This window comes from Lepisosteus oculatus, chromosome 2 (assembly GCF_040954835.1).
Source record: "Lepisosteus oculatus isolate fLepOcu1 chromosome 2, fLepOcu1.hap2, whole genome shotgun sequence".
Classification (NCBI taxonomy): Eukaryota; Metazoa; Chordata; class Actinopteri; order Semionotiformes; family Lepisosteidae; genus Lepisosteus; species Lepisosteus oculatus.
Genome location: NC_090697.1, coordinates 54426765 through 54441570, shown reverse-complemented (window position 1 = coordinate 54441570; position 14806 = coordinate 54426765). Strand labels below are relative to the sequence as shown.

The following is a 14806-nucleotide window of genomic DNA, read 5'->3' as shown; positions in this document are numbered from 1 at the left end:
CCAGTTGTGAGTTGCAGGGATGGCTGCTGGTCAGAGAATGAATGTTTAATTTAATACAAAATGAGACTAAACCTCCCCTGTCCTCCTTCTTCTTTACATTTTATATACTGTATATATATATATAATTTTTGGATTTGCTATTTGCCTATGCTGTTCTCAGCCAGAAAAGGCTTTAATGTGGATGCTCATAATACTGAGCTTGTACCTTTTGTGTTGGTAATAAACTCATCAGTGAAGCAAATGCCAAACTGCTCATTTAATTTGAATAAACTGTACATGTAACAGAATAGCACAACTGTTTTTTTGGGACATGTAGAATAGAAATGCCACAATTCCTGACTGATTTCATTGTAACTTAACATTTTGTTTGTATTTTCTATTTCCCTGTCTTGCTCTCAGAATAACCTTCAAATTGTGGATGTACATTATACCGAGCTTGTACTTTTCTGCTGGTAAAAAACAAAGGAGCAAAGGAAATGCCACAATCCCTGACTGGTTTCATTGTAATTTAACAAACCTGACTCTGGGTCTAAGAAGGCTGAAGCCAAGTTAACACATTATTGTGCTTTGCAGTGAAAGCAGTAAAATGTACCATTCTCCTAAAACTAGGCACTGAGACGTTCTCAGCAGTGAACCTTGTTGTCAGTTTTACTGTAATTCTAAAACAAAATCCTCAAAATGAGCCATAAAGATTTTATTTATGAATTCTAAATGTGGTTTTATAAAGGATATTTTTAAGAATATATTTTAAAAAAGAAATCTCAAAAAGAGCAGGTCTCCCAATATTTTATTCTGTCTGCTTTTTTCAGTAATAGTTGATGTGTATATTTCTCAGATTAAACCACATGGCTACATAAATATCTTGGATATGATACATACAATAAAAGATAAAAAGTTGTTACACCTTTTAGATATGCTGCTGCCAGTGTTCTGTGTTTCCAAAATCAGTGTCTATATTGTCTTGCAAGTGTAGAGTTTTCTCTGTAGGAACCAGTTCTGTAGGGTTTGGGCATTTACTGGGACAATTATTAATTGTAGCAGTAAATCACAAAATGATTATTTTGATGGCTTTAGAATCCAACCATGCGATATAACTTAAACAATGCACACACACAGGTACTAATACACGAGGATACATTTATTAATACATAGAATATGCATATAAACCTAACAGATCTTATCGAGAGGGTTATCAGAATACAAAAGGTATATATTCAGTCAGTTACAAAGAGTTACATATATCAAGAGGACATACGTTCAGTATATCATTCATTTAGACCGTTTCGTAAATGAACTTGGTTATAACTTCTACATTAGATACTCAAAACAAGTACATAACTCTTAGGAATTAAATTGATATCAACTGGTTGGGATAACAATTGAATTCTCGAGCAGTAATGCATTGAAGTTGAATACTCATCCAATCTCTGGGGATTCAGATCTCCTGCGGGCACAAAGAAACAGTTGCAGGCTGTTGCTGTCCAATCCGCGCTCTCTGGCTCGGTGCCAAGGCTGTGCGGTGCGGCTTGCGACGTTGCGCAGCTGATGCTCACTGACCGGCTAGTTAGTGTTGGCTTTAACTAGCAAAGTTTGTGCACAGGAGAAAAGATGACTGTGAGTCCCAGCAAGTCAGGAAGAAGACCGGTTCGTTCCTGATGAAGCGCTAGTTCTGAAAAGTGATTCAGCTGTCCACAGTTGTGACCTGTTCACGAGGCTTGCTGCTGGTGCTAACCTCGGGTGGATCCTCTGGTTACTTTCTGGCAACCTCCGCTCTCGACTCTTAGAACAAAGGAAAGTTCTGGCCCTCGGACACACTGGCCGTTCTGTGGTTGTCCGGGCTGAGTCTCAGGATGGTCAAGAGGCGCGCTCCGAGAATGTCCTGCCCTTGGGAGCCTTCTGCTCCTGGGCCGTCTTGCCCTGGAATTCTCCTTTGAATTCCCTTTAGAATAGTCCACAGAATTCAAAATCCAGTCTCAGGCTCTCTGTGTTGCCTGTTTTTACCTGGAGGAACTTCAGCTCGTTGATTGGCTAAAAGTTCCATGGGCATCAGAGTCCCACGTGGGTTACTCGGCCCTACCAGTCCCTGATTGGTTGATCAAGGTGAGATATGAGTCACTTACTCCTGACTCTTAGGAATGCAGTCCAGATGTCCATCTGGCACTCCCTAGACAGATAGGCGCCAATGGATGACCACTGATCATGATAGCCAGGCTTAGCTAAGTGCATCCCCCTTTGGGAGCTGTCCCTTATCAAAGGAACCTTAAATCAGCCTGCATGAATAGTTTCTTTGTGGCTGCACCACAGAGATGAACAGAGAAATGGGGCCTCATTTGGGAAAGCTCAGAACACTTAATTCTTTCTTATTAATAAGCCTCGCCGCTACACAAGTAACAGGAATACATAAAGTACAGTATGTTCCGAATAGGTAATTTGAAGTTGCTGATGGTTTTCTCCTGATGTCTTTGGCAGATAGTGGACAATGTAAATCTGGATCTGTCGGATGACGAGGAACTAAGGGAGCAGCTGGATATGCACTCTATTATTGTGTCCTGCATAAATGATGAACCACTCTTCACTGCAGAACAGGTACCTGTTCAGCTTTCACTTAGACGCCACCATTTTAATACCTTTCAGTTAAATGTTTGTGTTATTGACTGTTTTTTTTGTCAATTAATGGTTATTTTATGTGAAATACAAGTATGTTTGTCCCTTCCTAAACAAGCTCAATTCAGAAAAATAAACTCATAAGCACAATTTAATGAGAATTAAATTATTCACATTATCTCATAACATTTTAGGTTTTTGTGTTAGGTCACAATTTTTTTAATTTGTATTCCAACTTTACTCCACAAAGATGTTTCTGCAACTTCCTTAAGATGATCTTTTTGCGAATGTGTTAATGGTTAATTAATGGCAGGATAAATGTTTTTTTAATGTCTATTTTTTTTTGCCGTGGTTAATGGCCTTACTTTCTTGGTTTCACTAATGCCGGAATCATTTGCAGTGTGTTTTTGACCCACAATACACAGAATAATAAATAGGTTAACAAAAATAACACTGAAATCACTAGATGAAGATGATATAAACACAAAGAATGGGAAGACATGATACAAGGGTTCTATTGATAAGAACCAATATATTACTACATTAGAACAAGTAATAGGTTTATTCCATGCTGAAAAAAAGAAGAGAGAAAAAAACACAACGTTTTGGCCGTGGAGAGACACAACGTTTCTTCAGGTGTGAGAGAGACAAGGCAGTAGGCAAAGGTAATGTAGTGGGAGAACAAAGGCTGGGAGGGAGGAGGGGTTAGAGGCGGGAGAAGGGGACAGAAAGAGAGGCCAATCAAGAGGTGTGAAGTCAGGATAGATGTAGAAAGGTGTGAAATGAAACTTCCAATGAATGGAGAAAGTTTAGTAGAATAGTAATCTGTCGTTAAGAGAAGGGGGAAGGTGTGATCCTATCTGCAGGATAAGTTTGGTTTAGGTAGTCTTTCTGATATATGAGTTGGGAAAAATAACTCTTCTTTAATTATCATTATCATTATCTTGTTTAAATGCAGTAAATAATTGTGTTTTTCTGTGTTACCATATTTAAGCACAATATTAACTAATTTATATATTGTCTTGTTTTGATGGAATGGAACACCATCAGCAAAAAGTTGTTTTTATTTTACCTGTAGTATTTGGTGCTCTAAGTCCAATACATTCTATATCATTTCTTTTGGTTTGACTTGCAGTTCTGAACTAGACAGGGATCTGACCATTGAGGAATGTTGTAAAGGATCCTTAATATAGTTGCTGTCGTTTTGAAACAAATTTCAGTGTCTATTTGTGAAGTTTTCCTCTTTGTTTAAATGACTTAGTCAATGTTATTTGAAAATCTGTAGGAGCGCAGAGTTTGGTCAACTACACAAGTCCTTATGAAGTGCTTATATTAATTTGTCAGAATAGATCAACTGAATAGATTAGAATAGATCAATAGATCACTGAAGCTAAGCGGGTGGAGACCTCCCGGGAAAAACTAAGGTTGCTGCTGGAAGAGGTGTTAATGGGGTCAGCAGGGGGCGCTCACCCTGCGGTCCATGTGGGTTCTAATGCCTCAGTATAGTGACGGGGACACTATACTGTAAACAGGCACCGTCCTTCGGATGAGACATAAAACCGAGGTCCTGACTCTCCGTGGTCATTAAAAATCCCAGGGCGTTTCTTGAAAAGAGTAGGGGTGTAACCCTGGCGTCCTGGCCAAACTTCCCATTGGCCCTTACCAGTCATGGCCTCCTAATAATCCCCCTCTATGAACTGGCTACATTACTCTGCTCTCCTCCCCGCTGATAGCTTTTGTGTGGTGAGCGTTCTGGCGCACTATGGCTGCCGTTGCATCATCCGGGTGGATGCTGCACATTGGTGGTGGAGGGGAGTCCCCATTACCTGTAAAGCACTTTGAGTGGAGTGTCCAGAAAAGCGCTATATAAGTGTAAGCAATTATTATTATTAACTGTGCATTAATGACTGAGAGACTGGAATTTTATTACCTGACACTAGCATTACATGGCCTGTTTATTCTTTGTGTATAAAAATAGTCATCAGGAGTTCTATACATCAGTAACAGATATCAGAGTTTTTAAGGGGACAGCAATTGTAGTACAATTATGATTTCAAATACCTTCAATAAGTGTAGGCCATGCTATGGGATTTTGGTCTGATCCAAGTTATGTATGTTTTATTTCAGCTAAAGCCCTACAGGAAATATGATCAGTTTAGTCTTCTTTTTCATAGTAATGAGCATGAACTAAAGGCTAAATTGGTTTGGTTTCTGTGTTTGATTTAAAGAACAGGATTTTTTTTTAAGTGCACTGCTACCCTTTGAAAATAATGCTTATTGCAAGTATTGGTTCAGCCTTGCCCTAGGCATTGAGTTAAAAAAAACTGACAATCTACTGTATTTGAAACTACAAGGTGCTTGTGAACAGCAAGCACTGAGTGCTGTATGAGATTCTAGAGAATATAACCTTTGCTAAGGATTCACTTGAAAATAAAAAAAGAAGGAAACATTCTAGAATGTGTTGTGGGAAAGCCCTTCAGGTAATTCAAGTTTCTGGTCTTTTCTTGATTTTATTATTCTTCCAAGCATTGCAGAGAACCCCTTTGTATTTTAGTTTGATGTTTTTGTGCAGGCACAAATTGGAGATTGTGCAAAAGTTATATCCATCTATACATAGTAGGCCGGGTGGATATAGTTGATTCAGTGAGGTGTTTTTTGATGTATTTGGTACTGTACTTTCATTTTCTTTCTAAACTTTTCTTTCAACACATTAACATATTGAATGACCACAAGTATTCATCATAATGACTATTTAGTTACTGAAGGTATTGAGGCCCGCTTCTGTGTTCATTACATAATAAATACATTGGTTTAACCTGAGTGGTTACAGGCACAATAACAATCAATATACTGGTTACAAAACCATTCAAAATATAGGGTTCGGCTCATAACTTATGATGCATTTGTTTCAGTGAGGGGACAACGCTTTTCAGATTTTGTCAGCAGTTAATAATGGAAATTGTCTATTATTCATCAGAAACCACATAGATCTCTTCAGGAACCAGAAGGGCTCCAGGTCAGATTCTGCATGAGCTCTTAAATATTAATATGAACTAATTATTTACTTCACTTTGCTAAATCAAACCTTTTTTTTTTTGAAGAGGTGAACAGTATAAGATTTCTAAAATCTGGTCGACTGCGATCCACAAGGCCATACTGCTAGATCTATGAAGGAAGACGTGGTTAATTTTACCACATTTTTTCTGCCATGTCATCCAAAAAGAACACTTCTTTTTAAAAAATAACTTAATATTAAGATTATTCCCATTAAATGGCTTTACAAAGTGCTTATTTTGGGCAGCTTTCTTAATTTTTCTTGATAAAAAAGTGATAAAGTAATGAGCAAAATCTGTTCCTAGTCAGAAGAACACAGTGTGAGATAATTAGCCAAATGTGATTCCTTATGTGTCAATTAATTGATTGAATGCATCAACATTAAACAGATAATTTACTATCTTCTCATATTTGTGTCTATTTTAATAATTGCATTATTTTTTATATGAGAAATATGGAAAATGGTCTTACTTGTTAGAAACTCCAAATGATTGATGGTCATTTTTCCTTTAATCCTGCCAGTTCTGGTGTATTGCAAGAAAACAAGGTTGTATTTCCTCCTGGGAATGTTTTCAGTGTATGCTCATCCTGTTCCCTTCTATTCCAGTTTCCTGTCTTTTCTAAGGCTCTTGCAGCTTTAAGAAACAAGTAATAGGTTTATTCCATGCTGAAAAGAGAAGAAAGAAAACACAATGTTTCAGCGGTGGAGCCTTCTTCAGGTGTGAATCCTCCTGATCCTTCTTCTCCACCAAAACGTTGTGTCTTCTTTCTTCTCTTTTCAGCATGGAATAAACCTATTACTTGTTCCTTTGCAGCCTACGCATACTGACACAGCTACCCACCTGGACTCTTGCAGCTTAAGGTTTACAACAGGGCTCTTTTACAAACAATATGCAGTTTTTTTTTTTTCCTGGTTGTGTTGATTATTTTTAACATCTATAGACAGTGACAGTTTTAAAAGTGTTTTTGTTCATACCTTAAAACCAACTTGAATAATTTCAAATGAAATATTTAATTTATTTTCTTGTTTCTGTCTCTGAACACTTTTTTACTGGTAGCTCATCTCAAACGTATAAAAGACTGTTTTCATTACTTATAGAAAGAAATTGTAAGTAGTTAACTATCTTGGTTAAGTAAGTTACATCCATTAAGACTAGTCTAAACACCCTACTGCTTTGTAGTGTGGACATGTTCCTATTGCTATTTTGTAGTGGATGTGCACTCATATACCTTTTAGGTGTGCTCTGAATTTGACTCAGATGAAGGTGTGTTTTTCAGCAAAGAAAATACATTAGTGAGAAAAACCAATCTTCACATAATCCAGTAGGATTGGTTTGCGTGATGATAGTGTATGTTCCTTTATTTCAACCACACTTTGCACGTACGTGCCATCTTTCACCTGATACCCAGTTATTTTGCTTCCTTGGAATTTTCAGGTAATTGAGGAGATTGAGGAAATGATGCAGGAGTCTCCTGATCCTGAAGAAGATGAGACTCCCTCTCAGTCTGATCGTCTTTCCCTGCTTTCGCAAGAGATTCACACTCTGAAGAGATCTAGCACTAACAACAGCTACGAGGAACGTGAGTAACTAGGTGGTTTCACACAGAGGGTTTCCCCTTTTGTGGTTAATAAAAAAAGGCAACAAGACTCCTATTATGGAACAAGTAATAGGTTTATTCCATGCTGAAAAAAAGAAGAAAGAGAACACAACATTTCGGCCGTGGAGCCTTCTTCAGGTGCTCTCACACCTGAAGAAGGCTCCACGGCGGAAACGTTGTATTTTCTTTCTTCTTTTTTTCAGCATGGAATAAACCTATTACTTGTTCCTTTGCAGCCTACGCATGCTGACGCAGCTACCCACCTGAACTACAGACTCCTATTATAACTCTTAGGTCCTTAAGATGTAAGCATTATGATAATAAATAATGCAATGATTTAATGCTTAGCAGGAGATCTTAAGTAGACCTTTGTTTTTAAAAAACTCTGAGTTTAAATTGGTGTGCCTCCCGTAAACGTTCTTTTTTATTGAGAATTGATCACTATTTTTTTTAAACAGTAAACTAGAAAATAAATAGCTATGTGTCTTATACATCTCTCTAATTTGTCTAATACATCTCTTGAATGTAATTCTAAATACGTTTAGAATAACCAAATGCATTCAATTTTTTTGTAACTCTAGGCACTCTAGGCATAACTTTATATGTTTTCTCTAAAACATTGGGGGGCATTTAGTATTAGGTATAGTATAGTATTAGGACTTAAAAATGTTCAGCTATGTCATTCACCAAGACACGAATGCAGTATGAATATGGCCCAAAGCTTGCAGTAACTTTAAAGCATAAAGGAAAAAGTTGTAGAGGTAATACAAGCAGCAAAGATTACATCTCAGTCCAGAGATCTCAATACAGCTCCAGGAACAGTTTCTTACCGAAGCCTTAACATTAATTGTTTGGTTTGGTTTATTTCCCAAATTATTTCATGAACAGAGGCCTCTTAGCAACTTAGAATTCCTATCTAAAATGAGAAGATTACATGCAAAATTATAGCTTCAAAATAACGTTCCGGAAAAAATAAGTATCATTAAATTTTATCTGTTCACATCAAGTAGTTTCTAAAGAGAGCAAATGTGATCATTTTACTTATAAATATTAGTTTAAATGAAGTGCCAATGAAAGACACATTTTACAGTTAAAATCCAAATAATTTTCACTAGAAATTTGATAGTGCCGAGTTTTAAACTGCAGAAGAGTAACATTGATAGGTGGATCAAGAGTGGGTACAGAAGAAAGGAGCAACGGGTGATTAAGATTGAAAATAATTAAATAAAGTTAGTCAGTACTCCCTAGATAACTATTTATTAGATCAAGTTTTTTTTTGTTTCTAAGAACATCAGAACAGTGACAAAATAATTAATAACACTATACCAAGTTGCCCCTTCTTCCTCCAAAACTACATTAAATTGACCTGCATCAGCCTTTAATTTATTCTCCAATGTTTGTTCTAATTAATTATTTCAGAGAGAATAGCTACAAGATGACCCAGGAGTATTGTCTGTGGAAGGTACGAAAAGGTCTTTCCTGACTGCAGTCTCATTTTCCTCAGGGGTGAAGCGACTTTCGGTTGCAGAGCTGAATGAATTGCTGGAAGAAGTGGAGACAGCCATTAAAGACTATTCTGAGGAGCTGATCCAACAGCTGGCGTTGCGTGATGAGCTGGAGTTTGAGAAGGAGGTCAAGAACAGCTTCATCTCTGTGCTTATTGAAGTGCAGAACAAGCAGAAGGAGCACCGTGAGCTGCTCAAGAAGAAGAAGAAACTGAAGAGTACCACTTCCCAGAATGGCAAATCAGAACGGAGCCACATGCCTGGAACAGTGAGTCACTCCTCAGACAGTCTTTGCATTTTCTTTCTTATTTTTGTTAGTTCTGTTATCTCCCTTAATGCATAACAGTCACAGTTCACCTCCATATTAGGAATAAACTGCCAGAGGGAATCCAAATGATATACAGATTTAGGCTTAGAACTCTGCTGATTTTGTATCTTGGGACCCACTAATACATAGCTGAAGACAGGATACTCATGTTTAGATCCATTATATAATATCTCAGTATATTATAATAATCCTATGGATTTTGTTTGTTGTTTAACAACCTTCAAATGGATCAAAAAATATACTAATTTAATACTAATTTTTGTTACTATGCAGCAAGCTCAGGCAGCACTATGGTATGGTGGTATTGGTACCGTCAGCTCTAGGGACATAAGTTTGATTCCAGGCTGGGGCACCGTCTGACTGGAGTTGACGTATTCTCCCTGTGTTTTCCAGGTTTTTTTCTAGGTGATTTGGTTTTATCCTGTAATCCAAAGATCATCAGTACAGGTTAACTGGTGTCTGTGTACACCGTGTGTGTCCACACCCAGGTGATATAATTAATTAATTGATATAATTGCATAAGTCTAATAAATGTCTAATTTCCAGTGATTGCCATATTAGGCAATGCCCAAGACTCTCAGTGGTTGCTGAAAAATAGATGGCTACATATGGCAGAGCCTTCTTAGCCAGTCGCGTGGTGTCAAAAGACCTATGCACATAAACCCCATGAGCCGGGCCCAATGTCAGACCAACCCTGGTGAAACTGACACCTCTGATTTTGTTTCTAACCTACTGTCCTATCTTGTTGTTCTTTTTTCTTTTATCTTAATCGAGTTCCTTCAGCCTAAAGCATTAGCAGAAGTGACTCCATTGACTGAACTCCCATCTTTTCCATAGGTCCATAAGCATTTTAACCCTAATTTTAACCCTGAGTCGACGGACAAGCACTAACCTGTTATATGGTCCCCTCTTGGTGCTAACTCCAAAACTTAACCTAACAAAATACTTGATTTGGCCACTAGACTTAAGTTTAATGAGTTACACCCTAGACCAATCTTATCTCACTGAAAGACTAAACTCTAAACAAGATTAAGACTAATACAAATTTTTATTGAAAAACCTTATAAAAAAGAACCAGCCTTAGCAGGATTTATACAACTTTTTGTTTCTCTAATTATTCACAAGATACAATTTTAGAAATACCATAGAGATTACCCAGACCTTCTCCCTGATCTTGTTGTAACTTCGGTGTCCATAGCCCTGCCAGTAATCAATGTCAATGTGGAGATGATATAACTGTAGCAAAACACTGAGCACACTAAAGGAACAGACACTGCTACAGTCGTATTTGCTTAGTTCGGCCTTGTTCAATCTAAAGACACAAGAAGGATGCAAGGATGCAGTATGCAGATATTAAACAGTTCTGATATTTTATTATGGCTCCACATAACAAGAAGTGATTAAACATTTTAACATAAGATTTTGTTTTTTTTTAATAAAAGGTAGTGATTCAGGCTTGTAGTTTGTAGAACTGTAAAATGTAGAATATTTCTTTCTACAGCCTGTTCTTAGTTTGTATATGTGACCCTCATCATTTCCCTCCATACTTTGCTGTTAGGAATAGAGGGCCCCAAGGACACCCTGGCAGATCCAGAGGTACCAGTCATGGGGTGATGTATATTTGAGAGCCTTGGAGATAATGAGCAAGGTTGTGGAAGCCTTCCTCTCAGCACAAAGCTCCAGTGAGCAGAACATCCCCCAGGGTCCTGCAGTACTGACTCATCTGGGAAGTGTTGGTTTACTGAGCAGCATCTCGCATCACTGCAGCTTTTGAGATCAAAAGCCAGCTCTGACATCCCATAATGTAATTAGCCTTGTTGCTGTCTTTTTTTACTTTTTACTTTTGTTCCTTAAATCCTTGCTGAGGATTAGTGTACTGGCAAGCTATTTTTAGAACTTGCTTCAGCTTTTTCTTGATAAAATGATTGTATTTAGGACTTCATCCTTAATTTTGCTTTTACGAAAAGCCAGAAAACAGTTTTTTTCCTATGTGATGCACAATAAGGCTTTAATAACGAGCTAGCCATCGTTACACAGTTTGCGATTGCAGTTAGTTTCCTAATCACAGAACTACTGGAGATTTTGGTTGTAGTGTTTTTTTAGAAAAATGTCTCTACAACATTTTCATTCAAAAGATTCCCTGAGGCAGTTTAAAAAATGTACCTGCTTGGCTAAGATATTTTCAAAATGTGATTCACCTTCTCAGAAAATATTTGACTTAAGAGTATCAACCCCTTTTTTTGTTTGAATATGAAACTTTTAAATGAATTGCACCATGATTCTAAAATCTTAAATGTTCTCATTATTATATGTAAATGACTTGGATCTGTTGAATTATCTATTATTTACCCAATTCTAATGAAATCAATGTATGTCATAAAAATTGGGGGAAAAAATGTAATTCACCTGACGAATTCCTGGTAAACTGCTTTTTTAGATGAGGCTGTAGAATTGTGAGCAACTAAAAAATTGTGATTACGAAATATTAGAAAGCACTATGTTATGAGCCTTACTAAAGAGTTGCAAAGCACTATTTGTGGGGTCTTGCATGCTTTGTCTCTGAAGTGTAGGGTTTTCCCTAGTTTTGTGTATGCATGGGCTATGTCCTGCATGATTTATTGAGTGTGCATGACATGCATGTTAATCAGAAATATAACAATGATGACTTAACAACCAAATTCTGCTTAATAAGGGGGTTTTAGGTATTGGTTTGGGGTATTGGAGTCTTAGATATTTTTGGTCTTCAAGGGCCCATGTTGATAAAGGTTTCATTCCTATAACTTGGTCCCTGTGCGTACTGTCTAATCCTTTAAAAACTTCCTGCATTAAAGTTTATAAATACACGTTCTTTATGTAATTGTATACCATTGACTTGGGGAGAGTTTAACTTTATATGGGAGAGCTTTATTTATATGGGACTTCATTCTATTAAACTAATATGAAATTTAGTTTATATAGTTATAAATTTACAATTCAGAGTATATACAAAAAAAAATAATACACATTATGTAATACAGCCAGAGAAGACAACCAAAATACCCTGTTGGTTGTCTTCTCTGGCTGCAACTAATAAAAATTGCTTAACATTTTATTGGCTATTACTTGCAGGCTGTAGGAGGCGAAACAGAACAGAAACAGAATTGTATTTGATCAGCTTCTGTTTACACGTTTTAGGTACGTAAGAGAGGTACTGTATGTGAAATACAGTACCTTGAGCCAGGGCTTTCAGTAAACATTGGATCTGTCTTTAGTCTTTTTGAAGAAGAAAAAAAATCAAATTAACCAAATACATAAAAATCATGACCACCTTAACCAAATATAAGTGCATTGGTTGCTGAGCTAGATACTTCATAAATATGCCAGGATGCAAAAATGGAAAAAAAAATCCTATGGCCCTTGAAGACTGGAGTCTCAGACTATAGCTAGACTATAGAGGTGTCTGATGTTAGCTGGTATTGATGATGTTGCTACTCGCAACTGCTTTTCCAGGTTTGCGTCGGTCAGTCTGAAGCGCAGTCGATCAAACAGCCACTTGCTATCATTGAGTTCCCTGACAGGTTTTCCCTTCACCTCCATGAACTGCTTGACTTCATCCCGCAGTTCGTAAAACACAGTGTGTTAACACTTTCACAACGTGTACACTCCCAGCCTGCCTGGCACTGACTGCCCTTTGAGTCCCCGCAATACAGGCAGACGGGCTGCGGGCAGCCGGCGAGAAGCATGCGTGTCTGTTCCGTCATGTACTTGTATGTGTCCTGTCTATCCCGTAATGGACGTTCCTTGCTTGTCCCCCAAAATTAACGTTATTATTATGATTCACTTAATATAAATTTATGTTGCTATGAAAAAAGCTACTACATTTATTGAATTTGGCGATATGGCCAAAAACATTATCACGATAAAAATTTCATATCAGTTGATATCAATAATCACGATAAATGTCAAATCATTATTTCTTTCAAGTTTAAAGGCAGATTTTTTTCTCCTGAGTGAAAGTTGAAGAAACCAGACAGTTAATTGGTGAATTAAACAACTCTTTATTTAAAGAACACATCACTTGCCAAACAGCAGAAACATTAAATAAATCTGTTAGCTGCCCGGTCTGCAACACGCACGCGCACTCGCGCTGTATTTAGTGTGCATGCGCGTAGCATGCGTAAAGCATGAACATTTATCGAACTTTTGTTTAAATTATATAGAATTATATATAATTATATCGCGATAACTATCGTTATCGAATTATCGCCAGGCTCTACGCCTGCGGTTGCCTTGGCAGGGCCAGACCAAATGATTTCCCGCGGGCCAGACGTTCCACACCCCTGCTCTAAGGTCAGCATTATGGAGCCTCACTGTCCTGTCACTGATGAAGGCATTGTGTCTGTCGGCAGTTTCAGCAGCAGTATGGGTGGCAGGTCTGAAACGATCTCTCAGATGGACCAGTCTGATCTGTCGGTTCTGCTCTGGTGTTGTCACTCGAAGGCAACCGGATATGGACGGTCATCTGTTCTGCCGGTCTGCTGAAACCTTCTCTGCAGTCGGGACACTGTAGAGCGGCTTATTCCTGCAGCATGTCAATGGCCCTCTCCCTTGCTTCTGGTGACATTTGAGGCATTATGGAATGCACAGAAAACTGACTTAGTGTAGCCTTTTTCTTGCAGTGACCTAAGCTTTGAATTAAGGCCTTTTTAAAGGTGACGTGATCAGGCATTGTTCCACCTGTACCTCGTTGGGTAAAAGTGCATCTAATGAGCTTTCGTGTAATTGGCAAGTTGCAGTGCCTCACTGCACAAGCTGTATTGCTGGTCAGTGGGCTTAAAATAAATTGACAACTTTTTGTAAAGGTGCATAAGCTATATAAGTATAAGCTAAATAACTATAGTATTCTCATACCAGAAAATGTAGCATTTGTTTTTTCCATCAGTATATATTTGTCATCAAATGAAAGACTTGAAATTAAGTTTGATTTTTCAACATCTGCTCTAAGAGTCTGCATTGACATCCTTCACATCTGTTCTCTGTTCTGCTAGTTGTGAATCTGGAGCCTTTTTAAGAGAGGTCCGCCTTCTACATGACATGAACATTCCTAAATTATACTTTAAACATCACTGGGAAAAGCACAAATCTGGTATTAGATGGATTTATTTTTGTTGAATTAATTTTCTTATATTTTTTGGCAACACTGTAGTATGTTTTTATTTCAGAGGAAAGCAAAAGGCTAGTGTCTACATATGTTTTTTCTTAATTGAAAGTGAAAAGTTATTTCTTTCTTAATGATATTGCAAATTACCATTATCAGTAGTACAGAAAAACCTAAGGTGGAAAAAAATATTTTATTTATATTTCTAGCTGAGAAGGTTACCATACCAAAATCTGCTCTTTAGGTAAATCATACCTCAATGATCCAGAAACCAAGCATTTTTAAGGATTTGAGGGAACATAGTGAATCAGCATCTTCTTTAAGCCTTACTATATTTCTTTATTAAATAGTTTATCTGTGTTTTAAATCATTTGATTACAGGGAACATCAGTTTATTTAAAATCAAATTGTGTGTAATGCTTGTCTTTGTGGTATCATGGTAAAACAGGAGAAAGTTGAGGTGCTCTAGGATGCCTCATGAGTGCTTGGTGAAGGGCCTGCTGATGTCATAATATCATATGCTGCTTTGCTTAGTAGAATTTTTGTGCTTACAGTATGTGGTACTGCATGCAGTTATGA

General features: G+C 37.5%; 1 protein-coding gene across 3 annotated transcripts in view; it reads left to right on the top strand.

Annotated features, from left to right (window-relative positions):
- Nucleotides 1-14806, top strand: part of LOC102690452 (fasciculation and elongation protein zeta-2) — an 84188-nt gene that overhangs the window by 43996 nt on the left and 25386 nt on the right. For all 3 annotated transcript variants that reach the window (XM_015345305.2, XM_015345298.2, XM_015345308.2), the window contains exons 3-5: nt 2470-2586; nt 7095-7239; nt 8762-9030. In XM_015345305.2, the coding sequence (XP_015200791.1) occupies nt 2470-2586; nt 7095-7239; nt 8762-9030 (531 nt within the window). The remainder of the gene's footprint in view (nt 1-2469; nt 2587-7094; nt 7240-8761; nt 9031-14806) is intronic.